This window comes from Athene noctua, chromosome 19 (genome assembly GCF_965140245.1).
Source record: "Athene noctua chromosome 19, bAthNoc1.hap1.1, whole genome shotgun sequence".
Lineage (NCBI taxonomy): Eukaryota > Metazoa > Chordata > Aves > Strigiformes > Strigidae > Athene > Athene noctua.
The window spans coordinates 5786759-5810682 of record NC_134055.1 but is presented as its reverse complement, the minus strand read 5'-3'; the positions used below and the strand labels follow the sequence as shown (position 1 = coordinate 5810682).

General features: G+C 37.9%; 1 protein-coding gene across 1 annotated transcript; it reads left to right on the top strand.

Moving 5' to 3' along the window:
• Window positions 1–2131: 2131 nt before the first annotated feature.
• FOXN1 (forkhead box N1) lies at window positions 2132–23435 on the top strand. Its single transcript, XM_074922970.1, has 8 exons — window positions 2132–2251; window positions 4028–4531; window positions 6736–6846; window positions 12876–13003; window positions 13823–13919; window positions 19769–19976; window positions 20586–21113; window positions 23173–23435. The coding sequence occupies exons 1-8, from the start codon at window positions 2132–2134 to the stop codon at window positions 23433–23435; spliced, it is 1959 nt and encodes a 652-aa protein (XP_074779071.1).
• Window positions 23436–23924: the final 489 nt, after the last annotated feature.

The following is a 23924-nucleotide window of genomic DNA, read 5'->3' as shown; positions in this document are numbered from 1 at the left end:
AGTTATTACTGAGCTGCTGAAGAATGGTGCCAATCTTAATGGGCAAACTGAAAACAGCACTGTGATCATAGGCTTGGGATTTTTCCCCAGATGAGACATCCCTCTGAAACAGATTCTTGACAAAGGCATTAAATAACCGCCACTGAATGCAGATTATCAGCTCAACATTATTTTAGTACAAGGCTGCTTCTGATTTAATATTGAGTAAAACACTTTCACTATGCAGGAAGGAAATTTCGTAGTATTAAAATGGCAGTAAGGCTCCTCCTTTCCTACTAACCTCCATGAGACAGCAAAATGAAATTCATAAACAGAACCTGGCAAAAGTCTTGGAGGGGAGGGACAATAGTAGTTTGGTTTTCCTGGACCTTTTGTATTGACTGCCCAAACAACCATGATATATTCACTTTGTTTTCAGAAAGGAGGTCTGATTGCCTTCAGTAAGCAGAGCCAGATCTTCCTGACCTGTTGAATTAACCCTTTAGATAATGCTTCTTTTTATCTGGTTCTGTCACAGATCTTAATGGTAAACATAACGATAACATAAAAGCTTCAGGCATTATTATACTCTGCAATCAGAGCTTGTTGACTCACCTATTTTCTTATTTTCGTTACTCTGATTTTCTTGAAATCATGCTCCTCTTTATTCTTTATTGGTGACCAATCGTCAGATGTCTCCTGCAATGCAAAAGTCATTAGGCAAGAATCATAACTGTACAAAAGCTTTTAATAAAATTCTAATGCTTAAGACCACAAATGAGGCAGCTGGGCTGAAGAATTGCAGCATAAAAGAGAGGTCAGACACCGCTTTGTATAACCTGAAGATAAGTGGAAAACCAGCACTAAGAGGGCAGACAATGCAGGACACTTACAAACATACACACACACACATATTCCCTGGTTATCAGTTTTCCCAGCTGCTTCTTTCAAGATGAGCATCAGCTAGAAGTGTATCTTCCCTTCAGCCTCCAGTCAAGCTACTGGGAGAAGAGTCTGCGCCTGAGATATTTCTGAGCTTTATCTAACATTGTTCTTTCCTGATATACTACTATAGGCCTTATAATTGATTCCCAAGCCCCATTGTGCTTTATCCCCTCGGGCAGTGCAGTCTTACTCATCATAAACACAGATTTCTCTTTGAACTACAGGGCAAAAAAAGATTTTCCACATTTCTAGGTGATATATCTTTGTTAATGAAATCTAAGAAACCCCTTAGTTATTTACCTGACAGCCATTTAAACACGTGGCAAAGACCTTGCAAATTAACTCTTGAAGTAAAGTGGCTTTTTCTTCCCCTACTGATACACCTGAAATCTAAACTATGAACACAAGACATCTCTACATAGGTACACACTTGGTGTAGCATTATGTGAATGACATGAGAAGAGGATGCAAGTTCTTCTTTTGTTGTTTTACCATATGGTTACAGTGAACAAGGACTGGGGAAAAAACAAACAAACAAACAAACAACATGGTAGAAAATAAAATAGTAGAAGATTAAATTTATCCCTCTTAATCCATCAGATACACTTCATGTATCCAAAGATCAAAGACTGGGAACTTGAGAGGAGACACAACTAACAAAAATAGGTATGGAACAATGAAGTTATTTACATATCTCAGATACATTTAACCACGCAAAACAGAACCAAAAGGTTGAAGGGATTGGTGATAATAGAAAAGGAAAAGCAAAAATATAAGTCTGTAGTAACCATCAGTCTAAATAATGATAGCAAAAAAACCTTCCCACTGAAAGCAATTGAGGTTGTGTCACAATCTCTCAATAAAGCAATATTACAAAATTGCATAACCCCAAAGGAATACATTTTCATTAATTTACAAACCTATAGAAAACAAAGTAATGACTTATTTTTATAAAAATTGTGTGGTAAATCCATATAAACTCTGTATCACATCTTCATTGTAATTGCACCTACAGAACATTTCTTTAAGAGCTAATAAAAAAAAAAAAAAAATCAACTATATTAGGAATTCTTGCCCAGCTGCATATCTCACACTGTTAGTCATCCGCACGTAACAAGATGGTTTGTTTTACAGTTTAAGTTTTATAAAGTATTTATTGTCATTTGATTTTGTCATAACAGGATTTCTATTGGACGTGGATTTGGTAATGGTTTCACTACTCCAAGATCAATCTAATATTAAATTTTCTTCTTCGGACACTCTGGAAAGGGACCAACGAGACCTCATGAAGACACAGGGGGATTCAGTATCCCCAGTCCAGCAAACTGTGAGTAAGACAGCCCAGTTCTGTTCTCTTTCTTCAGAGGCACAAGGTCAGATATAATATTCAGCAACTACTGTATAAATCTCATCATACTTAACTGGTAACGAAGTAAACATTGAAAGTTTTATCCTTAAAGAGTAGAAACTTGAGTTATTCTTTGGAGCTAATCCTAAACTCCATGCTACATTTCCTATTTATTGCTTTAAAATCCTATTACTTTAAAAACAAAATAGGCAACCCATCTAGCTACTAATGCAGCAAAAATGCCACATTTAGAGATAATTCTCATCCTGCTTCTAAAATAAATAAATGAAAAAGAAGACGGAGAGACATCACAACATTTTCGTCTACTCCCTGATAGTAGAGGATACCTTCAAGAACATCAGAATTCCTTAAGACTTTTTTGGAATAAAATGATCTGTCTCCCGTTGCCTGTATGTTCATCATGTTTACCTTTCATAATAAAAATATAACTGAGAGTAGAGTTTTTCACCAAACAACAGTAAAAATAACCACTGTCATACTTTTATTATGAACATTTCAGGTGGAGAACTGACAGCACTGCCATTCATACAGCTTTATATAGCTAAATATAGGGGGGGCGTTTTAATTCTTGTTTAATAAAAGATATCATAAACACACGTATTAGGACTGTAGAGGAGAGTGAGGAAAAAAGAATTAAGAAGTTACAAACTGAGCAAGTCTGAGTTCAGATGGGAAGCCGAAAGCATCATGAGGTCAGGTTTGCTTTCTGCAGGAATCCATGACAGAACAAAACATGAATAGATTTGAGACACAGACCCATGTGCAAATGAATGAAGCAGCTGTGCCATGTTCCTCTCCACAGAAAGCTCTGGCTTTACACTAATTTCCCTCCCCTTTGGGACTGCCTGAAGTCTGGTTCTTCCATGAAGGCATATATTCCTTTACCTGTTCTCCTAAAATACTGTCAGACCAACTTGGATTTGGAGGGGAAAGGGACCACGTGATAATTTGTTCCGTCTTTTTGTGTAACACAGAACATTACGCTTCCCCCTTCACTGAACAAGATAACCTGCTCTTGACTTAAGCATGTTTTCTCAAAAGCCATCCAAGCTGTTACTCATCCTTGATGTCAGGGAAAACATGCATAATTTCTAAGCTGAATGTGTTCAGCTTCAGGATCCAGACACTAGGTCTTGTTAAGCCTTTCTCTTCTAGATTAAAGAGCACTTTAGTAGCTGCTATTTTCTTTTTGCTAAAGTGCAAAAGGGAAGGGAGGAGATGAGACAGGAAGAAGGTTAAAATGTCTGCCTAGAGCCTACCTGTCTCACAGAATGAGTCTGGCTATGTTAATGAAAGGAAGTGATGTAACTAGCAACATATCTGGCAGCTTGTAACACCATCAGAGGATGAGATCAAGCTTATTTGACTAAACTCGTATATGACAAGACTTGCACTTATCATATTCCTGTCATTTGATCTTTCATCACTGGGTCATACATCATCTTTTTCCTGAAATTGTCAGAAGACCAACTAGTCAATAGTTACCTAAGACATCCTGTTTTTCCGAGGTAGTTTGGTTTTCTCAAAGCTTTTATTAATTTACTTTTGAACAGCTTTGGATACCAAGTAACCAGAAAACCCTTTAGATCTTTTAGGGCTTCTCTGCATGAAGGTGTCTAAGACTAGTAATTTTATATTCCTCATCAATAATATATCTTTGATGTACTTATTTTGTAAATAAATAATAATATTTGCTCATACTATTTCTAAATAAATGCCAATAATTCATTGCAGGATAATCCCAGTTATAACTGCCAACCATATGAGTCAGACAGCAGGACAGAAAGGAAGAGTTCAGAGTCTTCTCACAGCCCCAGCCCTGCTTCTCCAGCTCAGGATCAAATTCATGGGAGATACCCTACAAGCCAAGGAATTCACTGTGGCAAGAACAAATTTAAAGCGTCTTTCAGCACTGAAAAATTCAGACGGTACAGTTATGAGGAAAGTACTGTAGGAAATTATGACAGGTTTCTCAAGAGCAGCAGAAACCCCTTTCACCCATACAAGAGGCAGATCAGCGAAGATGTCTTCCAGGAAGCACATCAAGCCCTCCCACCAGAAGGTTCACCATTCAAAAGTGCTCGAAGCATCGATGGTTTTGAGGGTCTACCAGGATCTACAGGTCCTGATGAGTCAGAGTCATTTCCTACACACATTCCGAACATCTCCACAGAACAGCCATGGTGCAACAGCCTCCAATACAGCACCACAGGTCAAGATCACAGTTCACAAGTCATGGTCAGTATTTTTTTTCTAGTTTTTTTCCCTGTTTTCAATGTCAAAAATATATATTTTGGAGTTATTTTCTTATCTCTTAAAGTTACTACATAGACATTTATTCTTGTCAAGTTGCAGGCTAGAGTTCAGGACAGACATCCATGTTTACTTGTCAAAGTTCTCTCTTTTATAGCCTTTCCCTGCTGAAAAACAGTCCTCAGAAAGGTGCACAAGGACAAAAGATTTTCCACTGAACACAATACATGTATCCTAAATATCCAAATCCTTTCTGACAACAGGTTTTATATCAGTATTTGTCATCAACTAGTATTTTCAAGGGACAAAAGTTCATGAAACAGTATTTTTCAAGCATGAGGACATGTGTATCAGATTTATTACGACACCTTGGCTGACCTGCATTTTTCTCGATGCAAATAGAAGAGAAACTATCAGACATCAGTACTACATATAATTAAATAGAAGGTGTTTATGGTATGTGCAGTGCAAAGGTACCTGGGCTAATTCACATACTGGATAGAGGCGACTGCCTATTTCAGGCACCACAGGGATCCCTGAAAAGCAAGACAAATTACCCTCCAGTATCTCCAAAAGGTATCTCTACTGTGATCCAAAGGGTAAAGCATATCTTCATAATCTAGTGCAGACAAAAATAATGACTCCATCTGCCAGGAGAGGGCCCTAACCACTGGTTCGAAATTGCTGTGAGGCAAAGAGTTCGAGGGTTACCAAAAGAAAGAGGGGTTAAAAAAAAAAAAAAAATCTTAATTGGATTAAGACAATTTACCAGGGAATGGAGGGATGTTGTCAGGGTACATACCTGGGGATTGAAGCCATTCAGGTTAAGGAGAAAATTGATCTAAATCTCTTATTTCCTGGATAAATACTCATCTAGGTCAGATGAGTTTAATGCAAAACCTGTAAGCGGTTGATGAAAAAAAAAAATTCCCATTTTCTTCCCAAATCCCTGGGCTGCAAGATGTAGAGGATGTAAAACTAGAACAGCAGAAGTCCTTTGCCAAATACGTGGGACTACTGAGGAAAAGACTGGCTACTTGTCAGCAGTAGCTACACTGGAACACTGGTTCAGCCAGCATTACACACTGCTGGCAAGTTGCCATTTCTGAAAAACTTCATCTTACACTCACCAAAAGAGCATGGACATTTATTAACACTGAATGTGTCTTTTGCTTGGTGCCAGGATATCAAATCAAGTCTAATATGTGCCCCTACACTAGTCCATACCGCAAAGATGGTCATTATGGCCTTGCTTTAAAACAGAAGGATGGGCACTACTAGTTCCTTGAAATCAGAAGATGCCTACAACATCAGCTCTCAGAATTCCTCTTACGTGGGGGGAGGAACCTGAAGTCATTCACCAGGCCCACAGATAAGAACGCTGCTTAAAATACATCATTCCCTGAACTATTTATTCCCAGCTCAAGCCTCTCTCTAACTTCTCACGCCATGTGTTTGAACTGCTCGTCTAAAGCCAACCACGTTACCCCACACACCACAGAGTGTGCTCGGCTTTCTAACTAAAAGACAGCAACATTTAACATCCAGGAGCCCGAGCCCTTCACAGACTCGAGCCCTGCGTAGAACCCAGGAGAGGCAGCTGGGCAGACCTTTGAGAAATCAAGATTTGGTCAACATCTCTGTGTTCATCGCCACAAGTGCAGAAACAAGTCACATTCTTACTGCATTTCCTACATCTTAATCAACTTCAGTTGTCAGCCTGGTCTGATTCTTCTCTGCCACCTCTTCCCTGTGCATTATAGACCTCACCCTCTACTAATGACAAAACTCCGGCGTCAGCCTGAGGTACTGACAGTCTGCGAGATAAAATCAAGGAGTATGAAAAGAGAGAGACACAGAGACACATGTGCACACTCAGGAATGAAAGCTGGAGTATGCAGTTTGTGTGTGTAGGGAAAACAGATAAACAGAAATGGACATTTTCTGAATTGCTCTTTGCACGGAATTTGGACTGGGATTTTTCCTTCTGAAAAATGGTAATTTTATAAATGCAGGAAACAACGTTTCTTCTTTTACCGCTAGAATAGAAAACAAGTTCTATGTAACCCAGTGACAGAATCAAGTCCAAAAATATAGTATAATGAAAGACAAATCAGAACAGTAACAGAATTATTCTATTTTAAATTAAGGTGTTTTCTCTAATAACTCTTTCCTTAAATATTTTCTAGCAGGATTCAGACATGAAGCTTAGGACATCCCCACTGGAAGGGCAGCCTGGTTTGTATTGCTATCAGCCTCAAGTGCAGCAGATGTATTGCCCCTCACACCCTTTCCATCAGGTCAGTACAATATGTACACCCAAATCCCCTGTATTTCTGGCACTGTAATGGTATAGTAGCTATGGTAATAATACAAAAAGACAGATGAAACAATACCTGCTGAATTTGTGTTTGCAGGGCCATGTTTGCGTACATACATTTTGTTTATGACAACGAGATCTTAAAAGAACCACATTTAAATGCGTTTTTAAATGGTCATCCAAAAAAAAAAAAAAAAGGAAAAAAAAAAACCACCTTGTAAAAACGGGATCTTGGTACTGCTTACTTATATTTTCACCATCATGATCAAGAAAATTGGCTTTGAAACTAAATAAATTATTAACATAACTGTTGGCATTTCAGGATTCCAAGGAATTAACTGTGCTTTAACTTCAGAATAAAAATTAAATATATGTGACTGTATACTTAAAATTCAGATCAAACGTAGAAAAACACTTTTAAAGCAAAATTTTAACAGCAAGATCTTGCTCTCTTTCCTTGTGCTCAATGGCGCACACATCTCTTTTGCAATCTTTTGACTGTTACATCATCCTCAGTGAAAGATTATTCAGCTGAAGCATAATTGACAAAAATGCTGATGATGCATGAGAATGCACAATATTGAGGTTGTTCTTCCCTAATGTAACTATATTATTAATACTAAAAATGCACAGGAGTAACTGACACCTTGTTTTTCCTGAGTGTGTTTAGATGTCATTCGGATACATGTCAGTTCGTATTTTCAAAGCAGCATACACACAGTATCTTTGCAAAATCATACATATATTCCTTAATTTTACAAGTGAGAACTTGGTGTGGAGGGAGGGTGTGTATTACAGAAAGTAATTTTCATTACTCTGAAACGTCTTTAAGTAATTTCCTTTAGATATAAATGGTGATGCTGCTCAACACATTGAAATTTTCCTCTTTTATGCTCAGTTATCTGCAACGTACAAAATTTTCAGCAAGAAAGACATTCAAGGAGATACAAATATGCTTGAAACACCCTATTTAAAACAAAACAAAACCAAAACCCCGAAACTTATTTAAGGTGAAATAAATTAAGGCAATGAGAATTTTTCAGATATGTAGGCAAGAATCCATATACAAAAATAGCACAGCTACCAAAACTCCCAACCATCAGAACTGAATTAAATTAAACTTACAGGAAACATATATATATATATATAATTATTTGAACATAAAAGCTCACACTTGAGTTACGACTCCTTTGATCCCAGTGACTGATGACTGATATTGTGGAATCAACTGTTCCATCTTATTCAACATGCTTAAGAAGTATAAAAGAAATAACTAACAGAGAAGTGATTAAAACAGTGCTAAGAAAACAAAAAGCAGGTTACCATATGATATTTCACTGGGATTGTTAATTCATAAGGTGTTACTAGTCTGAGTCACTGAAATAGCAATTGTACCACTCATCAGGATTTAGTCCCTCATGGGGAAAAAAAAAAAAAAAAAAAAAAAAGGTTCTTTTTGGCATGATTTTCTTTAAGAGAAAATTTAAGTAACTTCTGAAAATCTGATGCTGAATGACCATAAAGAAGAAGAATAGACATATGTTGGAATTTTATGATTATTGATAAAATTAAATCCTCTGTCACAGATCACTTTTTAGGAATTTCATTTGTTAGAGTTTTGTCAAGGAAGAATGAAAAAAGTATTCCGTACCTTGTAGTGGATTTTCATATTTTTAAGTGTGTATATCTTATGCTAATAAATCCCCCACCTGACTACTGAAACTTAAAGGAAAATGTCTCATTATTACAGTATTTAACCGCTCAGATATAGAGAGGAATAAAATAGGGACTCTCTGTACCCACCACTTGGAGAGTTTGGGGGACTTCTGCAGCCTTTCTGAACTTTTAGTGTCTGGGACAGTTAAAATGACCAACAGGACGGTGGGGCAGGGCAGCTCAATAAGCACCCTCAAGTACCAACACTTGCACGAAGTAAACTTCTAAAATCAGATTTCTATTACTGTCACCATTCTCTTCCTGCTCCCTCAGCTGTGGCCAGCCCCTGGCCACTCACGTTGTATTGAAATCAGCTCAGGAGCTCAGGGGTGCAGAGGTTCTTCTCCAACTAGGTGTTGCACAAGGACAGACCAATTTTCTTAGGGCGTCCGGGTACCACTGAAGTCCAAAGAGTTTCAATATCAAGGGGTTTTGTATCCACTGTCCCCAGTGGGTAACCTTGGAAAGCGTACAGATGCTAAATAGACGTGAGAAGGCATTGATAACAGAAACAAGCAGTTCTCCTACTTGGAGTAAGGAAATACGGCTAGAGAATAATCTCACTCCTGGCTTCTTCTGTTACCTATCACTCCAGAATTCCACTAGCCACAATTTACTGAACCTTTCCACCCACCCCACCCACCCACCCTCAATAACGTTGCAAAACGATAACTATCTTTTAAGTTCTTACCGACACCATCGCAATTAATTTATTTGATTTTTTCTTGTTAGCCTAAAACTCTATAGAAGTGACAAAAGGTAATAATAAAATTAAAATAGAATAAAAAGAAAGGTGATGTTACACTACCGTCCTAACCTAAAAATTGATTGATTTTATTATTGTTATTTTAGAAGAAAAGGGTCCCAGATGAAGAATTAACTTGCTACAAAAGCTCTGCTGGAAATATAAACTAGTTCCCCACTGAGACTGCAGTACAGACATTGTGGATGTACCACAGCACCATACACCTCACACACTATAAATGTCAGGTTTGTGTGCTGCTTTAGCAGAAACTCCAGTTTGCTTGTTAATCCGTTTGAATATTTTTAAATTTCTTTATTAATTCTGAAGCAGGGACCCTTCCCCTGTCACTGCTGATTTGATACCAGTACTATTAGTATACATTGGCATTAACCACATTAAAAAAAGCTACAAAATTAAAGCTGAAATACACCTTCTGGGAGTTGGCTAGGCAAGATACAACAGGCACTAAGAGGAAAGTCTTCCATCCACCTGCAGACTGGCACCGTGACAGATCTCTTACATGCAGCAGGTTTCTGTTAGACTTTCAATATTTGTGCTTCTTAATGTTACTGTAGTAAAAGTATGGCAACATGTTCTACTACTCAGAGGAAAAAAAAAACAAAAACAAAAAACAATAGGTGTAAGCAGCCAAAGTCATAACAAGTAGAATTGCTGTCCGTGTGCCATAATCAGATACTGGTAAATGAACGAACATGTGATACAAGACTGAGACGAAGTGGAATAACATCTTTTGCATGAAGCAGCTCCAGTATTAATACTTTACATTTCAAATTTGAATGGAGCAGTGCAATTTAAATCACTAGGAAGTTACACTCAAGAGAACGGGCCCTTTAGCCTGCAGTGAAGGATGTTCAAACTACACCTCACTTTTCATTAGAGGGATGAGAGAGATCAACTCCTTCATTAATTTTGCCCAAATGATAAAGTGGCCTCACCTTCCCCTTTGCTGGACACAACACAAATGATGACTCAGAAGAAATATTACTTCTTATTGACCTGAAAGAAATAGCAGACACTTACTGAAGTGACTTACCCACCCACCATAAAACACAGACACCTTTCATGCCAGTTGTGCGACTGTAAAACCAGCTCAAGCCTGTCATACCAGACCATTCCCCAGCCTCTGTTCCCTCAAAAAGGAGTAATGAGACCAATAAAACAGAAATAATCCTTAAAACGCCCAGTTCTTGCCCTTGGTAATGACATCATGACCAGTCCCATCTTAGTATCCTCAGATAAAAGAGCCACTAAAACCAATAAAATCAAAATTGTTGTATAAATTGTCCAGTTTTCTACTCTAATGAAAAATCTACACACAATGCAACAAAGCAGGCAGCACAGAACTGCACACAGAAACTCCTTCACGCGGCTCTGGAGATGGCAGTTTTGCCCAGTATTTAGTTTAACAAGGCAGGACATGATTAATTATGGACATCTCATTTCTTTTACTCTGCTTACTGTAGCAAACAAATTAGTGTATTCAGTATGTTTTTCCACATTCCATTTCAGGCGGTTCAGTGTTAGAAAGATAAAAGCAAACAGGCAAAAATTCAAGCAACAACAATGAAATTACTGAGAAACTGGAATAAATTATTCAGAATCCGGAATAAATAAATAAATTAGGAACATTTCGCAAGCACATGATAACCTCTTACAGGCATTTTAAGGGGATAAAGACCAAGAGCAACAGAAGCTATTGGTCCAAAAATAGGAATGACAGTAAGAAACCAAGGAGATGTATAAACTAACACCAAGGAAGTTTTCCCAACAAGTCTCGAAAGCTGCATTATAATCTTTCAGAGGAACCATAAAAACCTCGTGACACAGGACTTCTAGAACCAAGCAGTAAAACACTAGAAGAGGGCTAAGCAACCTTTGAGTACTACGGAAGGCATGCAGGTAGATTTTTTTTTTTTAATAGCTTATGACATGACTCCTAATTTTGTCCGTGCCCCAGCCCTGGCATCTGGAAAGATTCATCTGTATGAGGCAGAAATTCCTCTGACACTGAGCCCTGAGTTCAGTGGGAGCCTGTGCCTCGCAGAGAGCCAACTGATGGTATCTTACCTTAGCAGGGCAGTGATTCTTTGTTCTTCAAAGTTGCTAGCCAGCAGGTTTTAACTCTAATTCGGAAAAGAAAAATACGCGACTGACTGCCGTGTTAAAAAATTGAGAGCAAACCTACAGAAACCCTGATGTGGTTGAGGATATTTATATGTGTTATCTCCCCTCTTTCACCTGTTTTTCTGGCATTGGCATGTTTCTGCCACGGTGATCGGATGGATCAGCCATTTCTTTAGTGTGTCTTGAGAGTTGGACAGGCTTAGCGATCTCCTGAAGCGATGGCTTAGCATTGCAGTCTCATTGCTTGTCCCTAGGGTAAGGGTAGCCTGCACGCTGTATGATTCTGAGTGTTCTGGTTATTCTTTTTAGCTTTCTGTGACAGAAAACAGGGGGAAAAGAAGCTGCTTGAGGTTGTGGGTAACAGCACTGAGACACCTGGCCTCTTGGAGAAGCCTGTCTCTTGTCATTGACTGTGAGGGGAGTGACAAAGAGAAGCCTCACAGCTTCAGCAAAAGTCAGGCAGTATGAAACCCACCTACGAGAAGTGTCTCATATGCCACTCTCCTGACCCTGGAATGACATTACTAACTTACTCTGCAATAATACATCCACTTTATATATATTCTGATATATATGAGCCATCCACTAAAGCTCTTGTTGTTATTGTTTGGGTTTTTTGCTGCCTTGTCTGATGACAGCAAATTGAATGGATGCTTTGGGATGTTGTTCTCTTGGGATCAGGTTTTATACACTGAATTTTTGCCTTGTTGTATCCCTCTTCACCTAAAAAAACAAAACAAAAAACCAAAACAACCAGCACACAAAACCAAACTCAGTCAAAACTTCCATGTTTCTTCCTGTATTTTTAGTGACTTTAGTTAATAGGCTTATTTTTCTATGGTGCACGTTGTTTGAGGTACTTTACTCTGGGTTTTTTTTATTATCTATACAAATAAAATACCATTAATTTACTTGTCTGAATAATGCAATGTTCAGGGGAGGCTGAGCATGCTAAGGTACTTCAGCTGCCAAAGAGACGGCTGAAGGGAGATATGCTTTAGGTCTATAAAACTATGAATTATCTGAAGATGTTTAATAGGGTACAGTTACGCCCATTTTGCACAAGAAGTCGGTAGCATAGCAGGCAATAATAAAAGAAAGTACTTTTTTTACATACATCAATTCGGAACACACTGCAACAGGATCTGGTAACAGCCAACATGTCAGCGAGTTCCTCCTCACACATGCCCTGTTTCTTCTACTTCTTAAGCATTATCTAGTAATAGTAACGATTTCCAATATCATGCTAGAAAGACTTCAGGTCTGACTTGGCAAAACAGCTATTAAATGTAGGCAGAGGACAACATCCTCAGAACTAAATAGTTTAATACTGTTATTAAGAAATAAATATTTTTGAGAGCTTGTTGCTAAGCCAAGTAACATCTCTTTTATTGTATCATCAGTATCCCTCAGGAGGCAGCTACCCTGTGACTTACATTACTTCTTCACACTACCCTTACCAAAGAATCGCTCCTCAAAGCAATCAAGAATCCCAGCAGCCTCTATTTCCCAAACCCATCTACTCCTACAGGTAATAAAATATTTTTTCAAGTCCTAATGTTACAGGAAATACACTGTTTACCCATGGCCTATTTCCAGCATCATTTGCAATAACATGCATACTCTTATTTGTCTTGTTCCCGGTGTGCTCTGTCCTGTTTGTGTGAATCACAAGATGTTCCAGACTCTGGGGCCAAGGCAGAGGGAAATGAAATGTTGTAAAGTGTGTGAACAGTCTTGATCACCCCCACAAAAACTAGACGTTTCTCTAAACCAAAAATTTTAGGTGTTACAAATTTCATCAGCACAAGACTAACCACACTTAGTTGTCTTTTCCAGGACATGGATTAAAACTCTTTTTTTTCCCCTCCAGTTACTAGGGCAAGGAAATGCCTAGAAAACCCATCAGATATGTCAATCACCACACAGGTTTAGCCCCCATATAGCAGTCTAACAAAGTAGATCAGGCAATTAAAATTTAATTACACCTTCTGTCACTGTCACTTTGATATTCTCTTTGTGGCCTTTATCACTTTAAGCATTCAGGCACAACCTTAAATAAATACACACTAGCAGGATTTGAAGGTTGTGGTCTTGATTCCACTTCCTATTATTTTAAATACATGTTGGACCTTCTACATGTTCTTTGAGAATTACCTCTAGACACTAAGCAGTATAAGGAGATTGCTTATAAACAACTGAGTGGCAGCTTTAAGCATCATTGGTATTCATGCTATGACAGTGAAAGCTAGAGTAATTACACACACTGTGAAAAACAGTATATTTTTTTTTTCTGCTTCTGAGGATTCAAGCAGAAGAGGCTAAAATACTTTTCTTTCTCTCCCTAAAGCATCCTGATCTTCATGGCACTCAAAAACAGCAAGACAGGGAGTTTGCCAGTCAGTGAGATTTACAATTTCATGACGGAACACTTTCCTTACTTTAAGGTGAGTTCCAGAGGGAGGGGGGGAAAATTCTCTCTAAGCTTACCTGGCAGCAGATGGAATAAAGGAAGTGATTCAATCTATGAAAAGGGATAATTTCTTTGTAGATTAATATCAAATCAATTCATACTTTATACCTTCATGATCACAAACTACCCAGCATTTTAGGCCTAGGCAGAAACGTGAACATGATGTAATATTTAACACAAAAAGATAATAAGAACTGTTTCAACCTTGAGTTTGTGCAGGTTAACAGGGGCCGTTCCTCACTAACAGCTCATGAAAGGGATAAATATTTTTAAAAACACATCCATTCCTTCCTCTCTGATCTCAGATACAGGCAGAACTGGTCTTGTGGCTTCCTCTGCCATCAGTAGCAGCTCCAGACTCCTGTGGAAGCAGAGGTTCAAGGTTGCCTTGCTCTGCTCTGGAGCTGGGATATCCGTCTTGGGCAACTTCATCACTTGCATGCACTGTACAAAGAAAAATATAATATGTGATAAATGGTGCTAAGCTCATAATTACACAGTCATGTTGGTGAAGGTAAGGGTGTATGGTTTGCAGCAGATACTATTGAAATTTAAATCCGTGCTATAAGAGAATGGTTTCTTGCACTTGGAACGCAAGTGGAAAGAGATTAGTCAGCACATGATCCAAAGGCAGGATTACAGTTCAGATTTGAAAAAGAGCTAGAACAGAATCGTCGACTTCTGCTCAACACTGAGCTTTATTATTGCTGATTCTTCCAATCATCTCTCCAAAAGTCCAGATCAGGTGACCTGCAGCTGTTAGCAAGGCCCAAAAATTAAAATAAAGCAACATGAGCCCATCCTGTTTCCTAACTGCAAATAAACATGCAGCAATTAACCCAAATTTAAAGCAGCTACAGAAGGGCAATTCAAACATTTGTATTAAGAACGCTAAGAATAACCGAAAAGAAATGTTCTGATACAATTTTGCAATGGTTTTGGACAGGATAAATAATGCCTGAAAAAATAAAAATAAAAAATTTAACATGTCAGTTATCAGAGAAAAACACCACACAATATCATGAAGGAGGAACTGTTAGGAACCTTTACATTTTTGTATTCCCAGATTTTCTCCCAAAGGAATCACTAGCTACTCTATTATTTGTTGCAAGCAAGAGAAGGGAGAAAAAAATAAAGAAACCTACCATCGTAATTCAAGGAATATCCCATCACAACATGACTGGTCATAATCTGAAGCACTCTGACTTTAAGTCACAGGCACAATTTTTAGGCTGAAACACACATAAAATGAAGTAAAGACAATCTAAACAGTGAAAGGAAGAAGGGTAGGATGGCACGTGACAAGAACATAGTAGCTGTACATTTTTTTTTCATTTTCAGAACAAGAATAAATTTCAATATTTGTATTTTGTCCCTAACAAAATATTAACTCTTTTTTTTCCATGCATTTACCACGAGGTGCAAGAAATATTAATAATCCAAAGGAAAATAGTTTGAGGATTGTGAAAAAAAAAAAAAAAAAGCTCCTGGGCCACAGAATAATAGATTTTTATCTGATTATTATTTTCTAGAGTTTCAAGCAGAGTGGTGGGAATAATAAGTTTTACAGGCACGTCCACGTTTATTCATCAGACCAAACTGAAATTAATTCTCCTCTGTCTTACAAGACAATCAAATATAAAATTAATCATCAGCTTGGAAACCAAGTGCTGCTGCTGCCAACATGCACAGAATTCCTCAGACGCAAGACTGTGACTCTGGCAGGTGTCACCTTCCTGGTCTTGAAGCTCTTCTGACACAGCAGAAATATTAGGGAGATATACACCTTTTTCTCAAATATACAGTGTGTAAATATTGTGCATGGTGTATATTGTGATATTTTATGTGTAGCTAGGTGTGTGCTACAGATGTGTATAGTAGGTATATCTCTACCACAGCTTTAAATAACTGTTTTTATACCTAATCTAAACTTTTCCCTCCTTACTTATCAAAACTTGACAGTTCCTCAGGGAGTGGGTTTTAGTGGTGGGTTTTTTGGCTGTTGGCAGATCCTCGTGTCTTTTTCTTAATTCATTGAAAAATTGGCGAAAATGAGGTTACTGCTGTCATACAGGAAAAGAATGGCACAGGTCCTGCTACTGGAACACTCACTGTTTTGTGATGGCTTTATTTTTGCATTTTACTTACAAATACAGTCAAATAATTGAATAGTTCCATCCCAAACATCCTTAAAATAAGCAGGGGAGAATAAGCAAGGAAATATTAATGCTTATGGACACTAAGCCCTGTCTACCTCTGGTCTTTACAGCAGCCCACAGAATTATCAATATATGGCAAAAGCCAATATCCTCTGTCCTCCCTTTTTGAAGTCTTCAGCAAGATAAAGTAATGTAAAAAGCAGCAAAGAACATTTTGTTGTTCCTACCAGAAGTCACTAAATAGCAGGATACAACAGGGGGAGGGGAAGCAATTTAATTTGGAGAGAAACAGAGTACAAGTGTACACAGAATCTTGCTGGGAGACATGAGATGATACAAGCCTAGTCAAATTAACTTGTATTCGCTGCCACAGCAAATTTAGTTTCTATGATGCAACAATCTCATTTCTAGTTGAAACAGAGCAATCCAACTCCTACGTCCTAAAAAAAAAAAAAAAAAAAATCTACGCAGCTAAAGTTGAATTACTCTTTGATGTACCTCTCCCTTCTCTTGAGACCTAGATTTAAAGAGAAAGGGTTTTGCAAGATCGCTGAACTCTTTAAACTTCAAGAGGCGGTCAGGATCAATGGGTCTGTACAACAATATTTTTTGCTTGTCATCCTTTTTTTTTTTTTTCTTTCTTTCTTTGTAGTGATTAGTGAGCCTAACAGAAAGCTTTAATCTTGTTAATTGGAGTTACTGCCAGTGGTCCAAGAGGTTAGAAAGGTCTGTGGTGTGATGGAACTTAGGGCAGCAAGCGTTCTCTTGCAGTGTCCCGCATCACAGAGCTGCATCCACTCTACACTGAACACAGCAACGGCAAAAACGAGCCACAGCAAGGCCATTCCGACTACACGAGAGCAACTTCAGTAGCCAAAGCACAGTTCATTAAGAGTCAAATGTTAACTTAAAAAAATCCGGTGACATGGTTGTAACATGAACACGCTGCCGGAGCGTTCCTTCAGGGCCTTGCTAGGTAAATGACTATTTTTTGCTGCCTAACAATACCGAGTTTAATGCAAGAACCTGTTCAACTCCTGGCAGCAGGCTCCAGAATAAATCCGTGTGCTTTTTGCTCTTACGTTTCTAAAACTATCTCATAGTTTACACCCCCACACATTCTGAAAACCTCTGAGAAACACATGCCACTCCCATCTTCTCTGGTGCTTAGCAGAAACACTAATTATCCTGTCTAGATACAGACAGAGGTATATGCAGCCTCATGTGCAGGGCAAAAAAACATGAATACTCTTTCAGGTCAGCTTATTCAGTAGTTAAGCACACATCTTACCTAGCAGGAAGAGTTTTATTTACTTTTGGAACTGCCAGAAAGCAACTTGACTATGAACTTCAAGGGAGAAAAACTGATTCATCATCTTTAGGATTACCCTATGGCAGAAAGGGATTTAAAGGGCTTTTTGTCATTTTGGATTGGTTGGTTGTTTTGTTTTTTTTTTAAATAGAAATCCATGTTGTCTCACCTATGGGACTGGCTAAGAGAATAGTGAAATGCTGACATCAGGTGGGCCGAAAGGGTAGAAACTGTGCTGCTATGAAGGGAAAATTGTTTTTTAGTAAATAACATCTATTTAACTTCCACAATTAAATAGGGTTTTTTTAAATGAAGAAAGCAAGGATTAAATTTGACCCTCAAATCCTTCAGTAAGACTTTTAACACCTTAACCCACAAGATAGTCCTTCACAAGCTAGGAATGAACAGATTCCACATTCCTGATAAAAGTAGAATTTCTGCCAAAGTATGTTCAGAAATTCATGGGGTACCATGTGAAAGCAAAAATGGACCCAAGTCCATTTATAAAAGACGGTCTTAGAGGAAATCTGTTACACTAGGCAACAATTAAAGAAACTATCAAAAAGTTGACTTTCTATGGGAGAAGGGTCCCTATTAATAAAGCATAAGTATGGAAAGGAAACAATGCACATAAAATGGAAATTTTAAATTTTTAACCTCTTTAAACAGCCTATGGAAAATCCTATTTATTTCTTGTGCTTTCTGTTCAGTAATTCTCTGTGGCTGATATAAACAATTATGACAACAAATATTTTGCATCCATGAATATGAATCGATAGTGGCACATAGACAACTCCACCCACCTTTCAGAGAGTTGTTTAATTTCTTTTCATTCTTATGACACACAGATGAGGATTTTTTTGGAAACAAGAAAAGAAAAAACATCCAAAATTGATTTAAAAAAAAAAAAGGCCTCACACTAGTACTGAAGATCATTCTTTGTAATCTCACAAGCTCTAAAGTCTCTCGTGAGATTTCTCATCTCTGCAAATGCAGACCTTTTAGAAAGAATAACCTTTGACTGACACAGTAAAACTAAATTTTATTTTTTTTTTTTAACTGGTCTTAGAATGACAGGGGAAGTCTAGCTGGACTAGCAGCCAATGAAGTTGAGTTTCTCAGGTTCATTCTTACCATATGTAGCAAGTCATTCTTCCCACTCCCTTTTTTTCTTTTAAGATCGTAGTGCAGTGGCAATGAGCTAAGACAGTTCTACTCAGATATGCAACAAATAACATCGTACAGTACCTACCAAAATAAACACATCAGGAATTTACTATAGGAATTTTCTATATGAGCACACATACTAAATTTACAAACCCTTAACGTGATGGGCAGTATCTTCTGGATGCATGACCAAATAAGCAGAAATGAATGAAAACAAATAAACAAAAGAAAAATTGTATGTGATAAAAAGATACAGTGCCATTTCTTCAAGATAAGTATTTGCAAGCAAACAGGCATTTCCCATCAGAATCTGAGCATAATCATTTGAGGGTATCACCCTGTTCCTCCCCTACAGCAATGTTCATTTTCAAAGTTCTTTTACAAGCAATCAGGAAAAAAAAAAAAAAAATTATCAAAATTAAATGGCAGAAAGAGGGTTTGCACTAGGTTTTCTTTTCTTTCTATTGTTTAAGTTGAATACAAAACTGTCCTCAGGGAAAGGAGGGAATTTTGCTTCCCTCACTGATCAGAAATAACCTAAATAAAAATAGAGGAATCATTTTAATGAAGCTTACATGTATTGTTCAGTTTAAAGAACCTTCCAGCTTCCACTACTGAGTTAAAAATAAATGCAAAGCAAAAAGATGCAGTGATCAGATGTAGAAACCTGTATCTCGTCTGTAGGGCTTGTGATTAAACCATTTGGTTATATAATTGGCCAGCATACAAAGTTACACCTACAGTAGCATGCTAAAATTCTTTTGAAGTCTGCCTGGACACTTAATTTGAGTCCAAGTAGCACACAGTCCTTCAATTAAGTGTTCGAAATGTTTCTAGGTGTTCCAAAATAGATTAAGATAGATTTCCTGTTAGTTCAGAGTTCTAGAATATCATTATTTACACATGTAATTCTTGTGATTTGCAAATTCAGCCTTAAAAATTCAGCAGCCCCTCTGAAAAGGCTTAAAAGATCAGTCACTATTTTATCTGATCCCTCTCTTCCCACACAACACGACGGTAACATTTTTGTGGCTTCCTTCTAACGTACAAGTTTCATACTGTAGAAAGTATAACCTAAAGAGAATTTCTTATAATTTCACCAGTCAAAGCAGAGAAATATATTTGGTGTTTTGTTTTTTTTTTTCTCCTTGAAGTTCCATTCTTAGATTGGATTTATTTTTCCAGACAGCTCCAGATGGCTGGAAGAATTCTGTACGCCACAACTTATCCTTGAACAAATGCTTTGAGAAAGTTGAAAACAAGTCAGGCAATTCTTCTCGGAAAGGCTGTTTGTGGGCTCTGAATCCAGCCAAAATTGATAAGATGCAGGAGGAGCTTCAGAAATGGAAGAGGAAAGATCCAGTTGCTGTAAGGAAGAGTATGGCAAAGCCAGGTCAGTAATATGTTAGCGCACTAGCTCTCAAATGGTGGTCCCCTGATCTTTTTTCTTTTTTTTTTTTTTTTTTTTTGCAATAGGCGCCAAGCTGTATAAAGAGAATTTATACATGATTAGGAAAGCATTTAAGAATTTTTCCTGGTAATAAAGTGATTGGCAAAACAAAAACTAAAAGAAAATATTAAAAAGCAGAATTAATTAAGACCTGGTTTTGCAGGAGTGCTTCCAAATAGGCACAAAGAAGCTTCACTGAGAAAACATTCTCTCTCGACATCTCACTAAACTTTAAGATGAAAACAACTCTGAAATAAGTACTACAGAATAACATTTTAAATTAACTGATGAGTATGCAGCCTTTAAACATAAAAATGCAATTTGTTACACACTCACTTGGGAATGATAATTCAGAAAAACATTTCGGGCTTTTGCAGTTCTTACCATATATATAGATATATTCCCATATACTATATATTGTTTGCCATTCCCCTCACCCATTTCCTGAGGAACGCTACAATTCTAGCTGCGAGCGATGAAGACTAAGGCTGTGTTAGGACTAAGTCGGTCATGGGTTGTTTGTTTGGGTTTTTTTTCCCCTTGTTTTTTTAGAAGAACTTGACACCCTGATAGGCGACAAAAGTGAGAAGCTGCGATCGTCAGTCCTGTCCTGCAGCCCCACGGGTGCTGCAGGCGCATCCCTGTGCAGACAGATGGCACTCCAACCCCACTCCCTGGGCGAGCCCTCGCTTCCCTCGGGTTTGCCACAGCCCCTGCACAGCATCCACGCCTCGGGAGCTCTCCAGGTCAAGAACCCACTCCCAAATTTACTCGGGGGGCAGCAAACCGCCTGCTATCCGTCACCACAGGCTTTTCCTCAAATCGCAAGTACATTAATGCAACAGTCGCCTGACCCTCAGAGCCTATTTCCTTCTGGGGAGGCTCAAAGCGAGCTCAGACCTCAGCCCAGCATCACCCAGGACTCCCCAGTGCCGGCTCAGACCCCCCCGACGTGCGGTGCGAAGCTGCTGAGCGAGCACTCGGCAGCCAGGACGGTGCAGGACACGCTCATGCAGGAGGGAGATCTCAGCAACGACATCGATGCTCTTAATCCATCCCTGACTGATTTTGATCTCCAAGGTAAGTATCTAAAGGCATTTTTTACCTTGCAGAGTCGGGCTTATCACATCACGCTGCATGAGGTGTATTTATGTCCTTCTTTTCTAGCTACTTGTCCTTGCCACTGCTACAAAGACCAGCTTACTTGGGTACACTATTTTGCACAACATGGAATTTGTATCTATAAAAAGTTTCCTAAGAAAGCTGCAGATTTGCATCCAGACTTATAAAAAAAAAAAAAGAAAAAACAAGCCCCAAACAAAACAACAAAAAAAACCCAACAGCAAAAAAAATCCACAAAACAAAAAAACAAACCTGCTTACTCCTGACTACAACTGCTGATATTAAATACTTTAAGACAGTATTTCTAATGTATTGTTTAAATTCAGACATATTTTCCACCGAAAACTACTCAGGCACAACTTTTAGTTGCACACCGAGAGAACTGTCATGTGAGGAGCACAAAGAAAAATAATTTTGATCGAATTAACACGCTGACATTTTTCTTTATCAATATTCAAACACTCTTGACATCTCTGCTCAAAAGGCTGCTATTTACTCCTTCATAAGGCATTCATATGGTCTGTGCCCTAAACAATATTTTCTCAGGTGTGTTCTTAAATAGTTAGGTATGTAATGCTGACAGAAAAATTTAAATAATTGAATCATTTTGAAGGGATGGGATTTTGAACACTAGGAACATAGCTTTGCATGCAAAAATAATAAGAAAAAAAACCACATCAAGTTTATGTGTGTGTATATATATATATATACATCTGTGTATGTATACATATAAAATAAAACCTGTGAGTTCCAAATGATAAAGCTCTTGCTGCACCAAATAACATGCAAGAATTGCCTTCCTGCACAGACAAAAAGTGGCAGACTAAAAGACAGAGCAAGAAACCACAGTCTTAATAATCTACAACTCATCAGATGTAATCACCTGGCCATTGTAATGTCACAAATATTCCACAATCCTGCCATGCCGAGATTACTAAAATTAACAACACAGTTTTCCGAATCCTTAGCTTCTTCCTCTTTCAAGCAGCTGGATCTCACATTCCATTCATTTCTCTTTCCATTTTACTCAGTTAATCTGGAGCATGCTCCTTTGTACTGTGGATACCCCGTATGCTTCACCAATACGGTACAGTTCCAACTTCCCTCTGTCCTTGCCCTTTACCTTAAATTATTTAGCCTTATCTAAGATTTTTTCTTTCTTTCTTTCCTTCTTTCTAAAATTATCAAATCTCAAATTAGAAGTCTTAGAATTTAAGACAAGGCCTGCACACTTGGAGCAGAATCATTACACACACATATACATTTAAAACAAATTTTAAAAAAATTTTTTTTTAAATCAAAAATGCTAAGTATTTTCCCATTTGATAGTCTGCAGATGGTGGGTGTAGCTTTGGAGCAAGCCTCCCTGCTACTGCCCCCCCCAAGAAATCTCCAGTGATGAATATGAAAAACACAGCCCTCCCGCAGTAACTTAGTTAATGCCTTCACTGATATGTGCATTCAATGGAAAGATGAGAAACTTTTTGGTACACATTAGAAAAAAGTAACATTTCAGATCTTTTGCTTTGTCAAGTCAATCACATACCCAGTAATTTAGTTTGCAATTCAGAGAACACTACACCATAGCAATACGAGAAGTTCAGTTGTACACTAAGATTATTTTCAGATTTGTCCCGTAAAATGCCATTAGCTCTTCCATATCTTACAGAGATAACAAAGGCCACTTCCCCTTTCAAAATTAGTTTTTTTTCAAATAGAAGGTATGCTCCGTAAGGATACATTTGCACAGAATCTTGCCAATTATAGTGAAGTACTTTTTTTAAGTCAGTGCTGCTTTCCCCCAGAGTTAAATTTATTAAGCAGACAAATAATAACTCTCTAAACAATCTTTTATAGTAACTTTCTAAACAATCTTTTTCCTTTCTTAATCACAAGTGATTAAGAGTACCTACACATACAGCACACACAACTCTATAACTACGACTTTTCCCATAAAACGATGTTTCAAAAAGCATATATAAAGAAAGCTGAATCAATGCATTTTGCTTTGTTATAGGAAATCTTTGGGAGGAGCTGAAAGACGACAGCCTAGCTGTGGATCCCCTAGTTCTCATTTCATCATCCCCATCGTCTTCGCAGTGTTTCCCCTCGCACTGTCAGATAGAGAACAGCAGCAGCATCAACATCCAAAACGGAATTCAGCACAGCAACCTGCCCGACCTACAGCTCACTACTCTTTACTCTGCCTTTATGGAATTGGATACAGTGTCTCCTGCCTACCTAAGTAATCCTGGATCCAAACCCATAGCGCTAATGTGAACCACACACCAGCCTAATTATTATTTTGTCTAAATACAGTCCTAACCATCACACACACGTACCGATCTGATTTATGTCAGCTGAAACTGTGTCCGTTGGAATAAGAATAATCTTCTTCCAGAACTCACCTGCAGGATATGTAGCTTTACTATTGATAATTTTCTACAGACAGATACTAAAAAAAAAAAATCTTTAAAAGTATTTAAAGATAATATTGTTAACGGCTGAACTGGTCAACACCATTTTATCAAGCCACTCATCTTCTGCATCTTCCACAAACAAATGACTATAGCAGGAAAACAAATTATTGACTTTTTTTTTTTTTTTTTTTAAATGAAAGCTGCTTGCAAATGAACACAGAAGTCAAAGCACACAATAATCTAATTTATTGCTTGGAGCCAATGATGGCAACAACATCTGCCACAGACCACTCAAAAAAAATATCTGCATATGAAAACATTTATAGTCCACTTGAAAGAAGTTCTGGGT

Bases quoted from the DNA above. Each gene is read 5' to 3' on its own strand.
- FOXN1 (XM_074922970.1), top strand. From the start codon at position 2,132: ATGGTTTCACTACTCCAAGATCAATCTAATATTAAATTTTCTTCTTCG. The intron at 13,004-13,822 runs GTAATAAAATAT...CTCTCCCTAAAG, and splicing joins AAACCCATCTACTCCTACAG to CATCCTGATCTTCATGGCAC. The intron at 19,977-20,585 runs GTCAGTAATATG...TTGTTTTTTTAG, and splicing joins GAAGAGTATGGCAAAGCCAG to AAGAACTTGACACCCTGATA.